General features: G+C 34.3%; 1 protein-coding gene across 6 annotated transcripts in view; it reads left to right on the top strand.

Annotated features, from left to right (window-relative positions):
• CDC42BPA (CDC42 binding protein kinase alpha) overlaps nt 1-24,285 on the top strand; it is a 338,413-nt gene that overhangs the window by 232,827 nt on the left and 81,301 nt on the right. For all 6 annotated transcript variants that reach the window (XM_057729074.1, XM_057729072.1, XM_057729071.1 and 3 more), the window contains 2 exons: nt 17,753-18,000; nt 22,900-23,005. In XM_057729074.1, the coding sequence (XP_057585057.1) occupies nt 17,753-18,000; nt 22,900-23,005 (354 nt within the window). The remainder of the gene's footprint in view (nt 1-17,752; nt 18,001-22,899; nt 23,006-24,285) is intronic.

The raw sequence follows: 24,285 nt of genomic DNA, 5'->3' as shown, positions 1-24,285 counted from the left end.
GTTTGATTTCATATTTATAAAGTTGAATTAATTTTCTCATCTTTATGCCTAATAGGACTATTAGTTGTGTACTCTTTACGATGTAGAGTAAAAACTAGCTATCCTTCAAATATAGTATTCTTAATTATCATTGTTATCAGTAGGAAGCTGATACAGACTTCTTTTTTTTTTTTTTAATTTATTTATTTATTATTTTTTGGGGGGAGGTACACCAAGTTCAATCATCTGTTTTTATACACATATCCCCCTATTCCCTCCCTTCCTTGACTCCCCCCGCCTCGAGTCCCCCCCACCCTCCCCATCCCAGTCCTCTAAGGCATCTTCCATCCTCGAGTTGGACTCCCTTTGTTATACAACAACTTCCCACTGACTATCTATTTTACAGTTGGTAGTATATATATACCTGTGCTACTCTCTCACTTCGTCTCAGCTTCCCCTTCACCCCCCGCCCTGATACAGACTTCTTAATCATGCTCTCAGGAAAGGGAAGGCGATGTTTAGTGGAGAGAAGAAATCTATCAGGAATGAGTTAAAATACTTATGAAGGGTTTCATACCTGGACAAAATATATTGGTAATCTCATAGGAGGCATGGTTAGATGTCCAGACCCTCTGTCATATTAAGTGACTTAGGAGAGGCTCAGAGGTAGCCTTGCAGATACTTCTGTTGAATGGGATGAGATGATAATTGACATGGACTAAACATCTCAGCAGAAGTGCTTAGCAAGGGAAATCCTTGTGCCAGCTCTAGAGTTGGACTATCTGGTTTTAAGACCTAGCCTCATCAGTTACTAGTTGTGTAATGCTGGACAAAATATTTAATCTCTTTGGAACTTAATTTTCTTATTTGTAAAACCCTATTTCATTGGTTTTAAATAAGGAGTACATGTATATGTGTGTAAGCTGATGCATCATAAGTGCTCAATAACTATTAGCTATAATAATAACATTATGCTTGTCAAAGTGAGAGAATTAGAATTTAATTGACATCATATTTCCATAACACTAAATTATAATCTGAATATGATGTCTGCCTTCTCTTGATGCTGACCTTTGCATATCCCATTTCCTTCTCATTGTCTGCCAGCTATGACCTCCACATGTTCCTTGCATGCCTAGTCTAGTATCTTATTCATCCAGCAAATACAAGAATCAGGGTGAATGTCATCTCAGGAAGCCTAAATATTCTTTATTCTGTGCTGCTATAGAATTTTTTTAATAACCTTACAATAGCTCATTATAATTATTTATTCACAAAATATCTCCCCACCTAAACTGTGGCTTAGCTTATTGAAAACATAGACTGATATATTATCAACGTGGCACAGGACCAAATGTTTAATACTTGTTTAATTTAAATCAGTGAATGAATGATGTAGTAGAATTGGTCAAAACTTGCTTTTTTTCTCTCACAGTTGAGTATTAGTGGTTGCAAGTAAGGTTTCTCTGCTATAAATACAAAATAGATTTTAGTTCTTGTTTTGCTTTGTTTTGAATAATCATAATTGCACAGTCTTGGTTAGCTTTCCAAAGTAGAGATGTTTCTTCTGTAAATACTGTTTCTAGAGCAGGATTAGTGTATAGAAGTCATTACATTACCATCTCAAATAACTTTCAGTCAGGGATTGCTTTGTTTCCAGCACTGTCTTAGGAGATTTTAGTAAAAACAAGAATCAGAAAGTGCAAATTGGAAGAGATCTTAAAGATTATTTGCATTTGAAGAAAGTGAAACTCAGAAGAGTTAAGGATTTTATTGTCTTAAATGATAGAGTACAATTTAAACCCAGGTTTTCGAATTCTCAGTATTATTTTATCCACTAGTTTGCTGTTCTTTTTTTCTGTAATAAACACTGTTGCACCGAAAACTTTGAATCACATGTATTTACCTACTGATCAGCCACTCATAATCTCTTGTATCATTTATAAATTTGGGATAATAATAAAACTACACAATAAATTAGTTAATGCATTTAAAATGCTTAGCCTATGGCGTGGCACAAAGTAAAGGCTCAATAAGTGTTAGCTATGATTATTATCATACTAGCATTCTTCAGGATATTTTCTAAAAGTGGAATTTCTTGATTTAAAGGTATGCACATGCAAATTTCAAAATCTGTTTTGGCCCTTTTAAAAGGTTATAAGAATCTTTATTTCATTAAGAGTACTTTTCAGTAGACTCAAAGAGAGGAAAAAGTTCTTGAATAACAGAAACACACCACTTCCATTGATGGATAGAACATACGGACAGAAGATAAGTAAGGATATAGACTTCTTGATCAACAATATAAGCAGCTAGAACTAACAAATACATATATAGAACCCTCCATCCAACAATAGCAGAATACATATTCTTCTCAAGTGCAATTGATATATTCTCCAGGATAGACCAGCTATTAGGCCACAAAACAAATCTCAATAAATGTAAAAAGGTTGAAATCACACAAAATATCTACTCCAGTCACAATGGAATGAAACTAGAAATCAGTAACATAAGGAAGACTGCAATTTTTTTTAAAATATGTGGAAATTAAACAAGACACTCTTAACTGACTAGTGGGTCAATGAAGAAATCACAAGGAAAATTAGAAAATACCTGTAGATTTTTTTTTTTTTTTTTTTTTATCTAACATGCAGTCCATTTTATTTATTTATTTATTTTTTTATTTTTTTTGGGGGGTACACCAGGTTCAATCAACTGTTTTTATACACATATCCCCATATTCCCTCCCTTCCTTGACGCCCCCCCTGTAGATTAATCAAATAAAAACACCACATGGGATGCAAAGGGGGCAGTGCTCAGAGGCAGATTTATAGCTGTAAATGCCTATATTGAAAAAGAAGAAAGATCTCAAATCAGTAACCTAAAATTATATCTTAAAGAACTAGAAAAAGAAGAGCAAACAAAGCTAGCAGAAGGAAGGAAATAATAAAGATTAGAGCAGAGTTCAATAAAAAGAGAAGAGAATAATAATAAAGAGAATGAAACCAAAGTTGATTCTTTGAAAGATCAACAAAATTGACAAACCTTTAGCTAGACTGACAGAGAGAGGGAGGAAGGGAGGAAACAAATAACTAACATCAGAATTGAAAGTAGATACTACCACTTATCATCAGAAAGCAAAAGGATTATAAGAGAATACTATGAACAACTCTGTGTCAACAAAGTAAATAACCTAGATGAAATGGACAAAACTGGAAACATACAGGTTACCTAAAGGCAAGACAAAATTAGAATGTCTCCACAGACTTACAACAGGCAAAGAAAGTGAATCAGTAACAAGAAACCTCCTAACAAAGAAAAGCCCAGGACCAGGTGGCTTCACTAGTGAACTGAACTAAACTTTTAAGGAAGAATTAACACCAATTCCTCTTAAACTCTTCCACAGAATACAAGAATAGGGCACACTTCCTAACTCATTCCATAAGACCAGCATTGCTGTAATACCAAAGCCTAGTAATAATACCACAAGAAAGGAAAATTATAAACCATTATTCCTAATGAATATAGATATATGAATTCTTAACAAAACACCAGCAAACCAAACCCAAAGCCATGTTAAGAGGATTATAAACTATGGCAAAGTGGGATTTATCCCAGGAGTGCAAGGGTAGTTGAATGTAAGAAAATCAGTCAATCTAATACATCACATTAAAAGAACCAAAGGGGGCGGGGGGGACCACATGATCATCTTAATTGATACATGTAAGTCATTTCACAAAATTAAACATCCTTTCATGATAAAAGCTCTCAGAAAACTAGGAATAGAAGGGAATGTACTCAACATGATAAAAGGCATTTATGAAAAATCTACAGCTAATATCATACTCAATGGTGAATGACTGAAAATTTTTTCCCTGAGATTAGGAATGAGACAAGGAGGCCCATTTTCACCACTGCAGTTTAACATTGTGCTGGAGGGTCTAGCCAAAGGCATTAGATGAGAAAAAGAAATAAAATGCATCCAAATTGGAAAGGAAGAAGTAGAACTATCTCTGTTTGCAGATCACAGGATCCTATATTTAAAAACTCCAAAGAATACTACCAGTTTCCAATCTAGCATATAGGGGAAAAAAATCAGCAACTCTTCTTATGTCTGTAAGAGAAGTAATATCACAGATCAAACTGCTGCTCTCCAAACTGGAGAGAGTGACAGGCAAATAGAGAGAATCACTGCTCATAAGAGAAGGAACCCCTGTAGGAATCAGTGCCAGTGTAGGGAAACCTGAACTGAAATTGAAAACTTGCTGAAGGCTCATGTGGAAAAGTCTGAGAGATAAAAACTCCAGGGAAACCCAGTCATTGGGGGGCCCCCACACTTTCATCTGTTTTACATCCTGGAACTCTGCCAGGTTTTCACAGTGAATGTCAGAGAAAAATCCCCTTTTACTAACAATAGGAGACAATTTTGAAATGTGCCAGAGCATTCTGTTCCTCTTAACAAGGTCTGTCCTCAGGAGAAACTATTCAACCAGAACCTAACTTGCTGGGGTTTTATCAGAGCCTAACTGACTTAGGGGAAGGGAAATATCCAGTCCCAGGCCACTTTAGTCACCCTGTCCAAACAGGTAAGTAGGGGAGGAAAACTGACAAGGTTGTCTTAAGTTCACAGCCCAAAAGCAGGTTGATTCTAAATAGCATACTGATATCTAATCAGGACTACAGAATGCTTCCCTTCCCCCCACAACTTGCCACCACATTACTAATAGCCTATTTACAGCAATTCCTTTCATCCAGTACATCATGTTCACCTATTAACAAAGAAATTACAAGACATACTGAAAGGCCAAAAAAAAAAACCACACTTAGAGTAGAACAAACATCAGAACCAGAATCAGGGATGTTGAAATTATCAGACCAGGAATTGAAAACTACTGTGATTGATATGCTAAGGACTTTAATGAAAAAGTAGAGAGCATGGGAAAATAAATGGGCAATGTAAGCAGAGAGATGTAAATCCTAAGAAAGAAGCAAAAAGAAATGTTAAATGTAAAAAATATTGTAACAGAACGAAGAATGCCTTTTATGAGCTTATTGGTATGCTGGACACAGCTGAAAAAAGAATCTCTGAGTTTGATGATATCAAAGTAGGAACTGCCAGAACTGAAAAGCAAAGAGAAAAAGTCTGAAAAAACAGAAAATAATATTCAAGTACTATGGAACATTTACGAAAGTTGTGCCATAGGTATAATGGAAACAGTAAAAGGCGAAGAAAGAGAGAAAGGATTCGAAGAAATATTTGAAACAATAATGACTGAGAATTTCCCCCAAATTAATGTCAGACACTAAACCACAGATCCAGGACGTGCAAAGAACACGAAACAGGATAAATACCAAAAAACTACACCTAGACAAGCCGTTTTCAAACTATAGATAATCAAAGATAAAAATCCTGAGAGCAGTCAAGTAAACAAACAAAAAACAAACCAAAAAAAAAATCTTACCTGTAGAGAATATAAGAAGAATTACATTTGACTTCTCCTCAGACCCATGCAAACAAGAAGAGAATGGAACAAAATATTTAAAGTGTTGAGGAAAAAAACTTACCCACCTAGAATTTTGTACTTTGAGAAATTATCTTTCAAAAGTGAAGGAGAAATAAAGACTTTCTGAGACAAACATTTAAGGGAATTTGTTGCCAGTAAACCTGTCACGCAAGAAATGTTAAAAGAAGTTCTCTAGAGAGAAGGAAAATGATATAGCTCAGAAACTCAGTTCTACATAAAGAAAGAGCATCAGAGAAGGAATACATGAAGGTAAAATAAATAAAAGCCTTTATGTTTCTTATTCTTAACTAATCTAATAGATAAACTGTTCAAAATAATAGCAACAGTGTATTCAATTTTATATTCTTACATATATGCTATGTCTGCTTGCAGTGTATATATAGATATGCTTATGCGTGTATAACTGAAATGAGCGACAGCAGTGATACAAGGTATAGGAGGCAGGAATTAGGATTATTTCATTTTAAGGTATTTGCACCATCCATGAAGTGATAGTGTGTTATTTGAAAGTGGACTTGGATTGGTTATACGTGGATATTGTAAACTGCAGGACGGCCACTTAAGAAAGGAATTCAACTGATATGCTCACAATGGGGAGAAAGTTGAATCATGTAAAATGCTTAATTAAAACCAGAAAAGACAGAAAGTTATGGAAGACAAAAATGGATACAAAGAGGGGACTTCCCTGGTGGTCCAGTGGTAAAGAGTCTGTCCTGCAGTGCAGCGGACATGGGTTCAATCCGTGGTGGGGGAACTAAGATCCCACATGCCACGGGGCAACAAAGCCTGCATGCCACAAATACTGAGCCTGTGCACCTCAACTAGAGAGCCTGTGTGCTGCAAACTACAGAGTCCCCATGCTCTGGAGCCTGCTCACCACAACTACAGAGCCCACGTGACCTGGAGCCCACCTGCCACAACTCGAGAAGAGAAAACCTTCATGGCACAACTAGAGAGAAGCCCTTGCACCACAGTGAAGAGCCTGCGCGCCGCAATGAAAGATCCTGTATGCTGCAACGAAGATCCTGCATGCTTCAACTAAGACCCAACACAGCCAAAAATAAAGATAAATAAAATTAATTAATTAAAAATATTAACAGGCAATAAATAGAAAATAGTAGCAAATATAATAGATATTAGTCAAAAAATATCAACAATCATTTAGAATGTCAATTGTCTAAGTATACCAGTTACAAAACAGATATACGTCAGATTGGATCAAAAAACAGTATCCAACTATATGTTGTCTAAAAAGCCCACTTTAGAAATAGAGGCACATATAGTCATCCCTCAATAACTATGAGGTATTGGTACCATGACCCCTCCCCTCCACTGCCCTGTGGATACCAAAATTTGCACATGTTCACTTCCCTTATATAAAATGGTGTAGTAGAGTCAGCCCTCCACATCCATGGATGCAGAATTTGTGGATACAGAGGCCAACTGTCTAGATTAAAAGTGCAGTCATACCTTGTTTTATTGTCCTTTGCTGTACTGTAGTTTGCAAATATTGTTTTTTACAAATTGAAAGGTTGTGGCAACCCTGCATCAAGCAAATCTGTCAGCACCATTTTTCCAGTAGCATTTGCTCACTTCATGACTTTGTGTCATTTTGATAATTCTCACAGTATTTCACACTTTTTCATTATTATTATATTTGTTGTGATGACCTATGATCATTGATTTTTTTTTTTAATATTTATTTATTTTGCCTGCTCTGCTTTGTTGTGGCACACAGGATCTTCATTGCAAAATGTGGAATCTTTTTTTGCAAGCTTAGTTGTGGCATGCATGCAGGATCTAGTTCCCTGACCAGGGATCAAACTTGGGCCCCCTGCATTGGGAGTGCAGAGTCTTAGCCACTGGACCACCAGGGAAGTCCCTGATCATTGATCTTTGATGTTACTATTTCAAGAAGATTGCAGCTGTCTGAAGGCTCAGAAGGTAGTTAGCACTTTTTGGCAATAAAGTATTTTTTAAATTAAAGTATGTAGATTTTTTTCAGACATAATGCTATTATACACTTAATAAACTAGAGTGTAGTGTAAATATAACTTTTACATGCACTGGGAAATCAAAAATTCATGTGACTCGCTTTATTGCAATATTCATCTTTTTGCAGTGCTGTGGAACTGGACTCAAAATATCTCTGAGGTATGACTGTAAGTGGATGGATAAAGATACACCATGATAACACTAATCAAGAGAAAGTGGACGTAGCTAGATTAATTTCAGACTGGGTAGAGTTTGGAGTAAGGGAAGTTTTTAGAAACAAAGAAGGGCAGGCTGTTCACCAAGAAGACATAACGTACATAATGTGTATGTGTGTAACTACATAGCATCAAATGCATGAAGCAAAAACTGACAGAAGTGCAGAGAAGAAGAGATGAATTCACTATCATAGCTGGGAACTTCAATAATCCTCTATCAGAAATGGATGGGTTCAACAGGCATAAAATCAGTAACAACATGGTTGAACTCAACATCATCATCAATCAATGGATATAGGATATCTATTGTCTACTTCATCCAACCGCAGCAGAATACACATTTTTCTCAGGCTTACGTGGAACATCCACCAAAATAGACCACATTCTAGGCCATAATACAAACCTTAAGAAATTCTTAAAAAATGTAAAAGAACAGGAATCATACATTGTCTGCTGTCAGACCACAACGGAATTAGACTAGATGTCAATAACAAAAAGATAGCTAGATAATTCGAAAATGCTTGGAAATAAGACAATATCCTTGTAAATAACACATGGGTCAAAGGAAATATTTCATGAGAAACTTAAAAATATTTTGAACTAAATGAAAATGAAAACACAACTTTATCAAAATTTGTCAAATACAGTGAAAGCAGTGCTTAGAGGGAGACTTGTAGCATTGAATGCATATATTAGAAAAGAAGAAAGATCTAAGATTAAGAGAAGAGCAAATTAAATCCAAGTAAACAGAAGAAAAATAATAAAAATTAGAGCAGAAATCCATGAAATTGAAAACAGGAAACAATAGAGAAAAATCATTGAAACCAAAGCTTATTCTTTAAAAAGATCAATGAAATCGATAAGCCTCTTAACTTTATAGTTCAACAGTTTTTACTGTTAAACTTATATTGAGATGAGTCTGGTTTTATTATTTGTATGGTGTTTTGATCAGTTTTTGTTTCAGGGTTATCTTAACTTTATATAAAGTAAAGTAAAGCTTTCTTTCTTTCTCTGTGCTCATAGAAATAAACTCTTCCTTGAAATCTGAAAAAATTCTCTCGTGACACATTCTTTGTTGTTACATAGTAGCTTCTCAGTGCTTTATTTTATTGTTGATTTGTTTTGAGACAATTTGGTTTGCTTATATTTTTCCAATAAAAATGTCTTTCAAACAGATTTTCAAACTTGTAAGCAATATAAATTTGAATATTTCATGTAAATTTAATAACTCCTCTGGGAACTTCAAAAGAAGGGGAATTACCTGTTGATATAGTTTATATTATTTCATATATTTATAATTATCTTCACATTATAATTCCTTTTTAAATTTTTCTTCTCTTTTCTGTGGTAAATCTTTTTGCAAAGAATATGCTTAATCTATGTTTTGCCTGCTGTGCTTTCTGCTGTATTTTTAAACTTTTGATTGTAAAATAAAACACAAAAAGAAAAAAAGAAAAGAGAGAGAGGACACTACTAATATCAGAAATGAAAGGACATCACTATGCAACCAATGTACATTAAAAGGCTAATCAAGGAATACTATGAACAATTAATTTTTTGCCCACAAATGTGATAACCTAGATGAAATGGACCAATTCCTTGAGAGACACAGCTGCCATTACCAAGATGAAATAAATAATCTGAAAAGGCTCTATTAAAGACATTGAATCAATAATTAATAACTTTCTAGAAAGAAAGCACCAGGCCCAGATGTGTTCACTGGTGAATTCTACCAAACATTTAATGAAGAAATCATACCAATTCTCTGCGATCACTTTCAGAAGATAGAAGTAGAGGAAATACTTCCTAACTCATTCTGTGATACCTGAATTATGCTAATAGCAATATCAGACAAAGACATTACAAGAAAAGAAAGCTACAGACCAACGTGCCTCATAGACATAGATGCAAAAGTCCTCAACAAAATATTAGCAAATTGAATCCAACAATATATAAAAAGAATTATATACCACAACCAAATGAGGTTTTATCCCATGTATACAAGGCTGGTTCAACAGTTGAAAATCAATTAATGTGATGCATCACTGATGTGATAAAAATCATCACGATCATATCAGTAGATGCAGAAAAAGCATCTAACAAACTCCAATACCCATTCATGATAAAACCTCAGTAAACCAGGAGTAGAGGGAAACTTCCTCAGTTTGGTAAAGAATATCTACCAAAAACCCTACAGATAACATCATACTTAATGGTGAGACACTTGAAGCTTTTCATTAAGATCAAGGACAAAGCAAGGATTTTTCCTCTCACTACTCCTTTTCAACATCATGCTGTATGTCCTAGCTAGTGCAATAAGACAAGAACATGAAATAGAAAGTATACAGATTGAGAAGGATGACATAAAACTGTCTTGGTTAGCAGATGATATGATTGTCTATGTAGGGAACCAAAAAAAGTAACAAAAAAACTCCTGAAACTAATACAGCATTTATAGCAAGTTTGCAGATACAAGATTAACACACAAAAGTTGGTCATTTTCTTATATACCAACCATGAATAAGTGGAATTTGAAGTTTAAAACTCAATACTATTAACATTAGCACCCACAAAAATGAAATCCTGAAGTATAAATATATCAAAATATGCATAAGATCCATATGAGGAAAACTACAAAACTCTGATTAAAGAAACTGAGAAGAAGCGGGAGAGTAGTACAGACATATATATACTACCAACTGTAAAATAGTCAGTGGGAAGTTGTTGTATAACAAAGGGAGTCCAACTCGAGGATGGAAGATGCCTTAGAGGACTGGGGCAGGGAGGGTGGGGGGGAATCGAGGGGGGGGCGTCAAGGAAGGGAGGGAATATGGGGATATGTGTATAAAAACAGTTGATTGAACCTGGTGTACCCCCAAAAAAAATAAAATAAAATAATAAAAAAAAAAAAGAAATCAAAGAAGAACTAAATAAATGGAGAGATATTCCATGTTCATGGATAGGAGGACTCATTATAATCAAGATGTCAGTTCTTCCCATCTTCAACTACAGATTTAATGCAATACAAGTCAAAATTCCAGCAAGTTTGTTTGTGGATATTAACAAACTAAGCCTAAAGTTTATATGGAGAGGCAAAAGACCCAGAATAGCCAACACAGTAGTGAAGGAAAACAACACAATTGGAATACTGACTTCAAGACATACAAAGTTGCAATAATCAAGACAGTGTGGTATTGGCAAGAAAATATACAGATAAATCATCTTTGACAAAAAAAGGCAATACAGTGAAGCAAAGATGTTCTTTTTAACAGATAGTGTTAGAACAACTAGACATCACATGCAAAAAAGAAAAAAAGAATCTGGACACAAACTTACACCCTTCACAAAAATTAACTCAAAATGGATCACAGACCTAGATGTAAAACACAAAATTATTAACACTCCTAGAAGATAACATAGGAGAAACCTAGATAATCTTTGGTATGGTGATGACTTTTTACATTCAGTGTCAAAGGCACAATCCATGAAATAAAGAATTAATATGCCAGACTTCATTGAAATTGAAAATTTCTGGACTATGAAAGACACTGCCAAGAGAATGAAAAGATGAGGCATAGACTGCAGGAAAATGCAGGCATATCTGTACAAAACTGTTATCCAAATGTTCAAAGAATTCTTAACACTCAATAGTAAGAAAACAACTGCAGGGTTGCATGATCAACACAGAATAATTAGTTGTGTTCCTGTATGTCAGCAGTGAACAATCCAAAGATGAAATTAAGAAAGAAATTACAGTTACAATAGCATCTAAAAGAATGCCTTGGAATAAAATTAACCAAGAATGTTGTGCACTGAAAATTATAAAACATTGTTGAAAGAAATTAAATGACACCTAAAATAATGGAAAGATATCTCGTGTTTATGAATAGGAAGATTTAGTATTGTTTAGATGCCAGTTTTACCCAAAGTGATGTACAGGTTCAACATAATCCCTATTAAAATTCCAACAGCCTTTTTTGCAGAAATGGAAAAGATGAGCCTCAAATTCATATGGAATTGCCCCAAATAACCAAAAAATCTTGAAAAAGAAGGCCAAAGTTAGAAGACCCATACTTCCCAATTTCAAAACTTATTATACAATTACGATAATTAAAAAGAATATGATACTGACACAGTAATAGAATTATAGACCACTGGAATAGAATAAAGAGTCCAGAAATAAATTCATGCATCTATGGCCACAATTGATTTTTGACATAGGTACACATAGGTACTAAATCTGTTCAGTATGGAAAGAATAGTTCCTTCAACTCGTGTGCCAGACATCTAGATTGTTGCATGCAAACAAATGAATTTGGACCCCTACCTCACTCCATATTAAAAAATTAACTCAAAGTAGATCAATAAGAGCTACAACCATGTCACTCTCAGAAGAAAACATTGGAGTAAATCTTCATGACCTTGGATTTGGCAGTGAATTCTTAGATAGGTCACAGAAAGCAAAAGCAACAAAACAAAAAATGGATGTTAGACTTCATCAAAATAAAAACTTGTTTGTATTGCATCACAGGACATTTTTAAGAAAATGAAAAGATAACCTAAAGAATGGAAGAAATTATTTGTAAAGCAAATATCTGATAAGAGTTTGATATATAGAATTTAACTACAGCTTAACAATGGAAAGATAAACTGCCCAGTCAAAAAATGGGCAAATAACTTGCATAGACATTTCTTCAGAGAAGATATATTAGTAGCCAGTAATCACATGGAAAGATGTTCAACATCATTAATCATTAGGGAAATGAAATTAAAACCACAAGATACCACTTTACTAGCTACTAAGATGGCTAAAATTAAAAACAAAAAATAAGTGTTCACAAGGATATGAAAACAATTTGGTAATTCCTCAATAAAAGTAAACATAGAATTGCTCTATGACTCAGTAATTCAACTCCTAGGTATATACCCAAAAGAATTGTAAGCAGGGACTTCAAACAGATTCTTGTACACCAGTGTTCATTGAACCATTAGTAAAATAACTGAAAAGGTAGAAACAACCCAAGTGTCCATCAACAGATAAACAAAATGTGGTTAGTACAGAGAATATTATTCAACCATAAAAGGGGTGAAGTTCTGACACATCCTTCAGCATGAATGAATATTGAGAACATCATGCTAAGTGAAAGAAGCTAGATAAAAAGGAACAAATATTATATGATTCAACTTATATGAAATATCTACAGTAGGCAAATCCATTGAGAGAAAAAGTAGAATAGCGATTACCAGGGCCTGGGTCCAGTGGGTAATGGGGTGTTATTCCTTAATAGTTACCGAATTTCTCCTTGAGAAGATGAAAAAGTTTTGGAAATTATAATGTCAGTGGTTGCACAACATTGTAAGTGTAATTAATACCACTGAATTGTACACTTAATATTGTTAAAATGGCAAATTTTTTGTTGTATGTGTTTTACCACTTTAAAAAAATTAGCGTAAAACCATTAACATGTATAAAAACCATTGAGTTGTACACTTCAAAAGGATTAATAGTAAAGTATGTGAATTATATGTTAGTAAGGCTGTTTTTTAAAAAAAAAGTTCTTTCCAGTTGTTGCAGTCGTATACCACGAGAGTGTTTTTATCCTGTTGTATTAGTTTGCTAGGGCTGCTGTTACAAATGACCCCAAAGTGGGTGACAAAAACCAGGAATTTATTGTCTCAATTATGGTGGAAGAAATCTGAAATCAAGGTGTTTGCAGAGTTGGCTTCTGATGGTTTTGCTGGCAGTTTAGTGTTCCTTGGTTTGTAAATATATCACCCTGATCTCTGCCTTAATCTTCATGTGATATTCTCCCTGTGTGAATGATTCTTAGTCTAAATTTCTTCTATTTATAAGGACACAGTCATGTTGGATTAGGGCCTACCCTGATAATTTCATTTGAAGTTGATTACCTCTGTAAAGACCATATTTTAATTTTCTTTTTTCCAGGCTTTTTGAAGTACAATTGACAATTAAAAATTATATATATTTAAGGTGTAAAACCTGATTTTTGGGTATACCTATATATTGTGAAATGTTTACCACAATCAAGCTAATTAACATGTCTATCACCTCAGTTATCTTTCACTTTTCTCTTTCTTTCTTTCTTCCATCCCTCCCTCCCTCCCTCCTTCCTTCCCTCCCTCCCTCCTTCCTTCCTTCCTCTCTCCCTTCTTTCCTGTCTCTTTTTTTTTCTTTCTTTTGCTAAGAATATTTAAGATCCACTCCCTTAGCAAATTTCAAGTATGCAGTACAGTATTGTTAACTGTAGTTATCCTGCTTTACATTAGATCTCTAGAATTTATTTATCCTACATATCTGAAATTTCTGCCCTTTGACTAACATTTCCCCATTTCCCCCACCCCCTCAGCCCTTTGCAACCACTGTCCTACTCTCTGCTTCTAAGAGTTTGACATTTTTAGATTCCACACATAAGTCAGAGCATGTAGTATTTAAGACCCTATTTTAAAATATGGTCACATTCTAAGGTACTGGTCTTTAGTGCTTCAGTATACAAATTTTGGAGGGACACAGTTCAACCCTTAACCCTTATTTTTTACTTGAGAATGTGATATAAGCTTTTCTATTCATATTATATAATTGTCACAAACATAATTTTAATGATTATAGAATATCCACTTATCCAGTTTCTTACTGTTAAATACAGTTGGCCCTCCGTATCCACAGTTTCCACGTCTGCAAATACAGAGCCAGGGAGGGAGAAAATTCCAAAAGGCAAAATCTGAATTTGCCATGCCCTGGCAATTTTTACGTAGCATTTATATTGTAGTAACCAGCAGATGATTTAAAATGTTCGAGAGTAGATTATATGCAGATACTGCTCCATTTTATGTAAGGAACATGTGTGTCCATGGATTTTGGTTATGGGTGTGGATAGACCTGGAACTAATCCTCCAAGGATGCCAAGGGCTGACTGTGTTTATTTTTCACTTTTTCAGTATGATAATTACCATGAACACTTTTATGTGCTTCTTTTTCAGTATCTTTTCCTTAGAACTACCTAGGGATGAAGTTGTCAGATCATTTTTAAGGCACTTGCACATGCCACCAATTTTTGCAAGTATGAGAGGCATCTCTTGCTTTATTAGTAGATCACTTATTAATCATATTTTCTTTGTGAATTATCTCTTTAAGTCATTTGCCCATTTAATTTTGTAGTCTTAATGTTTTTCTTATCAATTCTTATAAACTCTTTGCATAGTAAAAATTATACTCTTTCTTATCTCCTCTGCAACCATTTTACCAGTTTATCATTTGCCCTTTAATTTTGGTCTTGTTTCTTTTTCAAATTATAGATGATTTGTTTTTATTTTCCTCAATATTTTTTCTATTGCTTTGAAGCTTGGCTTGTCCTTCTTTTTTCAGAGTTTGTTAAGTATGTAATTCTGCTTTTTTCCTGGTTGTTTCTTTGGGGTTTAAAAATATTTAACTAATCCATTTGGAGTTTGTTTTACTAAGTGATATGATGTGAGAATCATTTTGTTCTTTAATTGCTAGCTGGTGGTTTCAATTCCATTAATCAGCACTATCCTCAGTGATTGAAGATATCTCACATATTAAATTATTTTGGGGTGGAGATCTATTACACTGACACTTTATTAAAGATTTATAGTGTATTTTAACATCTGAAAAGATTGTTACCCTCTCCCCTTCTTTACTCTTTTGGCTTTTTCAGGATTTTCTTTTGTATTTTTATTAGTTTATTTTTACCTGTGTACTAGAACATTTGTCTCCTTCCCTCACCTTGGTATTACCTCCCACATTTAGAATATTTTACTTAGATTTACAAGGAAGATAATTTAAGAAACATTGAATGTGTGTATATTCAGTCTTCTCTTTCAAGTACTTGGTATTTTTCTATATTGTCTTCTTTAAATCTTTATTACAAAGACTTGTAGCTTTTTCATATAATTCAATCAAATTATTCATTTTTTGTTTGATCATTTTTACTATTAACGGTGAAAATTTTTACTATATTTTCTTATTGAGTATTCTACTATCTGGAAGTACTGTTTGATCTATGTTTATCTCATATGCAGTTGTTTTACTCAGCATTATCAATTCTACCACTTTTCAGTGGACTCATCTGCATTTTCTGGGCAGTTATATTAAGTGGAAATAATGATTTTCATCACTTTTCTTTCTAATATTCATGTTTTGTAACTATTTTACATGCTACTTACAATATCTAAAATCTAATATTAAATAAGAGAGATAAAGGAAGAATGTTGTTATTATTCCTGAATGATTGTATGTACTTCTGGTGTTTCACTAGTAAGTGTTATTTTGTCTGAGAGCTTGAAAGTAGCTATTTCTTACAAGAATTACTGAACTCTTTTTTTTTTTTTTAATTGTGGGACTTGGGGTGGTATTTTGGAATTGGTATTAGATTTTAGCAAATACTTTTGGGCAGGGGTACTTACTGAGATTATCACGTGGAGTTATTTTAATTTAATCTAACTTTTGCACATTTATTAGTAAGTTTGCTAATATTCAGTAACCTTCAATATGTGCAATGAAACCTATTCTTTTTCAGTAGATTGTTCTTTTTTACATACAGTTTAATTTTGTTTCTCAGCGTTTTGTTTGGCTTTTTTACATCTTATCAATTAGTGACATGAGCCCATAACTTTTTTGATGGTATCTTTGTGAGGTTTTGATTTCAAGGTGATTTTTGCTTGAAATTTCTAGTACATCTGCTAGTATCCCAGCAGTCAAACTATACTAAAGAGAATAGCAAACTAAAAGTGTTCTTTAGGTGATTAGAAAAATGAAAGGCTAGTGCAGATAAGTGGTTAGTGCCACAGATGTTGATTTAGGTGCCATTTTCCTGGAATTGCATAAGAACAAGAATGTTACTTGACATGGCTCTTCCCAGTTTCAGCTGAGCTTTGCATACCAGGCTGACTCAGAAACTACTGGACAGTCTGGGTCCTAAATATGGTAGGCACTTCATAAGCAGTTTTAAATAAATGGTTAATATTACAGTGGATATCCCAGAAACACTTCTCAAGGCCCATGTAGATGCCTTTGTTGTGTTTTGTTTTTTTTGTTTTTGTTTTTTTTTAATTCTAGACCTCAAAGGTGAAGGAGCCAGCATAATTTTCTTTGGGCTTTAAATCAATGACTGTTACCAGTTTTCCCGCCCTTAATACTGACTTCAAAAAAGGATAGTGTCCTTCAGATCTTATTTCCTTGTTGTCACTAAACATAAGCCCATAGGTTCTTTGGGTGTTAAACGTTTTATTGTGGATCACCTGGGAAAATAGCATATAACAAAGTAAGAGAAAAGGTACAGAGCTCAGGAGATCTTATAGTCATAACCTCTTTCTGTATGCTTCTGTGTACCTAAGCTACTACCTGGGAGAAGCTTTGGACTTTATATCACTGATACTGAGAGTATATTTCAACCTAATTTCTAAAAAGATGGATTTCAAATAGATTTCTCTTTCTTAATGCCCTACCTAAGTGCAAAGAGATGTATCAGTTTTCTTCTAGAATGGATACAAAGATGTTAGATGAGTCCTTTGTCATTTCTCCCTGGACCATTGCAAGAGCCTTCTTCCTTTTCTTTTTGTGCATTCTAGCTCTACCACACCTCTCCCAATTAATCTTTTAAAGACACAAATGTATTTATAACCTTTTATTAGTTCTATGTCAGAAACAGGATGCAGTTAGCTTTTTCCCTCACTCTGTACACCAACAATATTATATATAGATTAGAAATTAAAAGTAAAACAAATCATTATTTAAATACCAGTAGAAAATACAGATATATTTAATCTTGGTGCAAAGAAGACTGTAAAATACAACAATAAAGGAACACATACTTAGAAAAACATTAGCAACATATGGCAGACGAAAGGGTAATAACCTTAGTAAAGAAAGTATTATTTTTAGGTAATAATATACAAAAATAATATTGTTATATGAACAGTCCTTTATATTATAGAAAGAGTTTTTATTTGATATTTTAGTATTCTTACAGATTAACTAATCCTTTATTATTACTTCTGTAGCAAAAACAAATTAGTTACTCACCAGGAGTGTGCAGCATAGAGCATCAGCAAGAAATAACCAAACTAAAGACTGATTTAGAAAAGAAAAGTATCTTTTATGAAGAAGAATTGTCTAAGAGAGAAGGAATACATGCAAATGAAATTAAAAATCTGAAGAAAGAACTGCATGATTCAGAAGGCCAGCAACTTGCTCTCAACAAAGAAATTATGATTTTGAAAGACAAATTGGAAAAAAACAGGAGAGAGAGGTAAGAACCAACTTATTTACTCCTCTAATAATTATTTATTGACAACCTGTTAGTGTCAAGGACTGGAAATACATAGGCAATAAACATATTCTAGTCCTTAAGAAGACCAAAGTCAAGATTGGTAAATAGGAAATTATATTACAGCATCATAGGAAAGCAAATGGGATGAGTATAGGAACTCTCATAGAAGAGGCACAAAAGATAGTTTTGGTATTTCTAGGTTTTTTGGACAAAATTTTTTCTGAGTTAAGCCCAAAGATATAAGAAGTATATAGCTATGGACAAGAGCTTTACAACTGCGTAAATTAGTGACTGATATCACATTGTATGAAATCTTTTATCTTCAATGAATGGCAATGCACCTGTCTGTTATTGACAAGTAGGAATGGAATATATTAGTCATAAAGAAGAATAGGCTTTCCAAGTTAAAAAATGGAAATAAATAGGAATATCAGACCATGAATAAACATCATGCTTTGAGAAGGAGAAAAAAAAAGAAACATATAGCTGTGGAAGAGTGTCTAGGCAAAGGTTAGGAGAATTTGCCAAGATCTAGAGGAAAATGGCATCCTTGCACATTCAGAAAATGAAAGCTGTTCATTATGGTAGAAGCATGGAAAGAAGGATGAGTGGTAAGAAATGAGACTGGAAAGGAAAACAGATGCAAGATCATGAAAGAATGTAAGGAATTTGGACTGTATCCTAAGACATTTGAAGGAAAATTACATGATTATATTTATATTTTTGAAAGATCACTCTTGCTACTGTATGGAGAATGGATTGGAAGAATGGACTGGAAGGAGCAGACTACAGATAGGAATCTAGCTGTGAGAGATGAGGGGGCTGGACCTTAGGTATGGTAGTGAAGATGGAAAGAGGTGTATGGATTCAGAAGGTCTACTGAGAAGACAGAACCTGGAGGACATGATGACGAGATATGAAAAATGAGAAGCAGGAGAAATTATCAATGATACTTAAGTTTCTAGGGCTTAGGTAACTGAATGTGTGTTATCGTCGTGTGTGTGTGTATGTGTGTGTGTGTATACACATACACACATATGTACATATGATAGGCAGGGAAAATTACACTGAGAAGGTAAGTCTCAGTAAGAACTAAAGAAAGTGGGAGAGATACCTATACAGATGTATGAGAAGAACATTTTACATGAAGAGCAACAAGTCTGTTTAAAAAAAATGGGGAGGCAAAACTATGGAGATAGAAAGATCAGTGTGAGGAGGATGGGATGAATAGGCAGAGTACAGAAGATTTCTAGGGCAGTGAAACTACTCTGTATGAAGCTGTAATAGTGGATACATGTCATTATACAACCTAATGTAAATTGTGAAGTTTTAGTGATAATGATATGTATGAATGTAGTTTCATCAATAGTAACCAACACACCACTCTGGTGAGAAATGTTGATAAAGGAGGAGGCTGTGCCTTTTTGGGGCAGGGAGTATATGGGCATTCTCTGTATTTTCCTCTCAATATTGCTACGAACCTAAAACCTTTCTAAAATATAAAGCCTGTTAAAATAATAATACTAAAAAGGAGGCCAATATGGATGAAGTAGAGTTAAGTGGAAAGAATAGTACGAGATATGTGTGAAAGGTAACGGGGGCCAGATCAGGTAAGGCTTTGTAAGTCATGTTCAGTGACTTACCATTATTTACTCTCAGTAAAACCATGGCAGGGAAGCATTGCAAGATTTTGAGTGAAAAGTGGACAAATACTGACTTGTATTTTAACAGGATTGCTCTGACTACTAGGTAAAGAAAAGTCTGAACTAGATGAGAGAAAAGGCAGTGAAACCATTTAAAGGGCTATTGCAAAAGATGATGATGGCTTGGGCCTAGGTGGTAGAATTGGCTGTAAAAAATGTTCGAATTCCAATTTCTTTAAAAGGTAAAGATAATGATATTTGTTGATAGACTAGATATGCGGTAAGAAAGGAAGAGGAAAAATCAAGGATGATGCTACAGTTTTTGGCCTTAGCAATTAGGAGACTATAGTTACCATTTAGAGAGGAATGCTACAGAAGGAGCAAGTTTGGGATGGTAGTATCAGGAGCTTATTTTAAACAAATTATGTTTGAGATGCTTTTTAGACATCCAGGTGAAAATGTCAAGTAGGTCATCGTATAGACCAGCCTGGATTTCAGGATTAAAGATAAAATCCTGGGAATATTCATCACTCACATGATATTTAAAGGGTTGAGGGACTTCTCTGGTAGTGTGGTCGTTAACAATCCACCTGCCAATGCAGAAGACATGAGTTCGATCCCTGGTCTGGGAAGGTCCCACATGCTGCGGAGCAGCTAAGCCCACAGGCCACAACTGTTGAGCCCCCGTGCCACAACTACTGAAACCCATGCGCGTAGAGCCCATGCTCTGCAACGAAGAGTACCCCCCGCTCAGTGCAACTAGAGAAAGACCGCGTGCAGCAACAAAGACCCAATGAATAAATTTTTTAAAAATCATCATATAAATAAATAAATAAATGGATGAGGCTATATGAGATCACTTAATGAATGAATACAGTTGGAAAAGAAGTCCTAGGACTGCACCCTGAAGCACTCCAATCTTTGATAGTTGGGAAATGAGGAAGAAACAGCAAATTGGATAAAAAAAGAGCAGTAAGAATGATAGCAAGAAGACCAGGCACATTTGGTGTCCAAATTTGGTGTTATGATGAATGTGTATCAGATCTGTCTACACGTCAAATTAGATGAGATCTACATCAAATAAGATGAGGACCGTATAATCAGTAGTTGAGTTTAACAGTATGAATGTCATTGGTGACTTTGATCAGAACAATTTCAGTGGAATAGTAGTGAGCAAAAATTGGGCAGAAACCCCACAGTGGATCCAAAGACTTGAAGGAGAACAATTGGATACAGAGTATAGATAACACTGTTATTATTGGAAGTTTTTTATTGTAAGTGCAAGCAGATAATAAAAGCAATGAGATAATAACTGGAGGAGAAATTTACCTCAAAAATAACACCATGCTGGTAATCTGGTAGAAAGTACCAGTAGATGATTCAGGACAGAGAGGAGACAAGTGTACTTGAGCAGGCACATAACCAAAGAGGTTGACCTTAGCTACATTAAGAGAAGAGAAAGTAGAGTATATGATCATAGATGAAGGTAGGCGGGGTGTTGGGAACTTGTTTATCTGTTGTTAAGGTTGGGCATGTTGAATTTGAGGTGCTTGGGAGACATCTTTGTAGAGAGATCCAGTCAGCAGTTTGAAGCCCAGGAAAACTTCAGATGTCGATTCAGAGTTTGTCAGCATGATAGGTGGTAATTGAAATCAGGTAATATAGTAGATGAGATAGTTCAGGGAAAATGGGTAAAGAAAACTTGAGCACTTGAGACAGAATACCTAGGAGCATTGGCATTTATGCGGAGGAAAGTGGGGGTGGAGGACTCGCAAAGGCAGCTGAAAAGTCAAAATGTAGGCTGAAAATCAGGAGGGTGCGTATCAATGAAGCCAAGGGAGGACAACATTTCAAGAGGGAAGGAAGGGACAACACTGTCAAAGGTAGTCAGTAGATTGGATATAATAATAGTTGGGACAATAATGAGTTTTGAGGCAACAGTTTTTTTGAGGTGGAGGCAGCAGAAGCCAGATTTTGGCATAGGGAGGAAAAATTAGGCGATGAGGAAATGAAGACAGCAAACTCTCAAGATTTCAAGGTGGTTGCCAGTGAATGGGAAGACAAAGAAAGTAGAAATGAAGTGTGATATAGGGTTTAGGGGAGAGTTTGTTTATTTTGTTTCAGTATGGGAGAAACTTAAGTTTTATTTAGTGCTAATATAATAGGAAAACAAAAATGGTTTATATACAGATTTTACTCAATTTATTCATGTACTTATTTTTTCTGAAAGGATGCATCTTTGTAATTTTTCATATTTTTTTCACCGTTGTTTGTTGTTTGGAGTTGCTTCTGAATCAAGAAAAATTCTTAAACATAACTAAATTTCACATTTTGATTATAGATAATAAGGAAAGTGACACATTTGCTTGGACACAGGATGGTTATTTTCCTAGAAGTTATTTAAATTATAATTTAATTTATATTCAATAAATTAGTGATGAAGGGATTTTTTAAGATTACATTTTTAAAACCAACCATTACTTATGTTCTTTGCTGACTTTGAAGCAATCATAAAATTACCCAGAACTGCTTCACATTGAAATTGATTTACTGGTAAATAACATCCTCCATCAAGTTGCTATAGAGATAAGCCTCTTCATCTACACTTCAACTCAGTATTCAAAAACTGATTCCCCTTTCTCCCTTAGATTTTTAAAAAGTTTGTTAGAACTGTGTTTACCCCTAAGGGTGAATCAGTTCTGCCCCTCAGAACTATCATTTTAAATAAGTTTTATAATATTAAATGTGTTGTATGTATGTATGTGTAGATAGGTAGGTACATAGGGAAGAAGGGAAGAAGGAAGGAAAGAGTAATGGAAGGATGAGCTGAGTGTGTTGAGAGAACTGTTGCAAATGTAATTTGAATTTTCTATGCAATCTAGAGCTGAGTGTAAGGAATCGTATTGTGGTCCCTATACCCTCCTTTTCCCCTAGCTTCCTCATTTTCCCATACTTTCCAGTATATACACAACCAAATAAGGTGTGCATAATCAGGATGTCTTCCTCAGATTTTCAAATGAAAAACAAAATAGATGTTATTAAGCAGACAAATCTATTAATTAAAAGGAAATGATTGTGACTTCTTAATTTGAAGGGAAAAGATTGGGATTTGGAGCAGTCAAGATGTAAGTGACTTTTCAGAATAAGGCATATGATACAGTAGCCAATCTTGGATACCATTACTTTATCTTTAATTCAATTCCTTTTTTTCCTTTTATATTTTGAATTGTATTAGTCAAAGTGAAAGGGAAGAATTTGAAAATGAGTTCAAACAACAGTATGAACGAGAAAAGGTGTTATTAACTGAAGAAAATAAAAAACTGACAAGTGAGCTTGATAAGGTGAGTGATTCAATCTCATTTGTATTCACTGACACATGCTAGATATTCAGCACTGTCATAGAAATTGTAGATATAATTTTATATTTGATATACTTTTTAAATTTAGTATTCCTCCTTATACACAAGGATTGTTTCTGTGTACAGGCAATTTTTCATTTTACCAATCTGTACAGGAGTCTTCTGGAGAGAGGACTTGGCTTACCTCATCTTATTCTTTGTCCCATTTATTTTTTGATCCCCTATCATTTCACTTTTCATCTCTTCTCTTTTACTCTTTTCTCTCCTATTCATCCCTTACTTTGTCATGGCTAGCTAAGTTAAGGCCTGTCTTTGGCAAGACAGGAACAATTAAACCAAACTAGAGAAATTTTGACAATTCTGATGTCATATTCATGATGGAGAACTGATAATAGCTAGAAATAATGCCATTGGTAGGTAAGAAGCCAAAGAAACCAACTCTGCCTAAACTCTATAGCTTGAATAAGGAGCTGAACTATAGATTAAACCTAAATTAAAATAGCTAGATTTATGAACAGAATTTTCAAATACTTGAAGGAATCTTTTTCCATTTAGTATCTCATATTTCTCGAAGTGCCATCATTCTGCATTTCTTGTGCTAGTTGTTAACAGCTGTAAATATCCTAATATGAAGCAGCAGTTTTAATAGTTTTACTTGCTTTTAAATAAGAAGGTTTGGATAATTGTGCTTTATAATGAGTTCTAGGGTTTCCCTCCAATAAAAGTATTGTGTTCAATTAATAGTCATTTCAATAACAGATTGAAAGGCAGTGGCTAAATAGTCATAGAAGAGAGATTCTTCATTCATTCTATCTCAATTTTCCATTGTGTTCCACATTTCTTTTCATTTCTCTCACTATTTTCCCCATGATTATTCAGTTTTCTAAGCATTTAAAAATGACTTTGCTTGTTTGGTTGCAAACTACTTGAGAAAGAACTCTGTTTATTTTGTAATTACAAAGCTGATGCACACAAACACTGTGGGAAGTGGCCAAACAGTAAGTAGTATAAATTAGTTTTTAAACTATGAATACTATATGAATGTTATTGTATAACTCTTAGTTATTTCCACTAAAATAAAACTAACAGTATTTAAACTTTTATCTCAATAGTTCACATAATTGTTATTTAATGGGCTTGACTAATATGACTACAAAATTAAATATCATTTCTGTCTACAAGACAGAATTTTAAGATTCTGTTAAGGGTTACCTTGAGGTAAGAAATATAATTAAACTCTAGAAGGCCACTTCATGTGGAGT

The sequence above is a fragment of the Hippopotamus amphibius genome, chromosome 3 (genome assembly GCF_030028045.1).
Source record: "Hippopotamus amphibius kiboko isolate mHipAmp2 chromosome 3, mHipAmp2.hap2, whole genome shotgun sequence".
Classification (NCBI taxonomy): domain Eukaryota; kingdom Metazoa; phylum Chordata; class Mammalia; order Artiodactyla; family Hippopotamidae; genus Hippopotamus; species Hippopotamus amphibius.
This window is presented reverse-complemented; position numbering and strand designations above follow the sequence as displayed.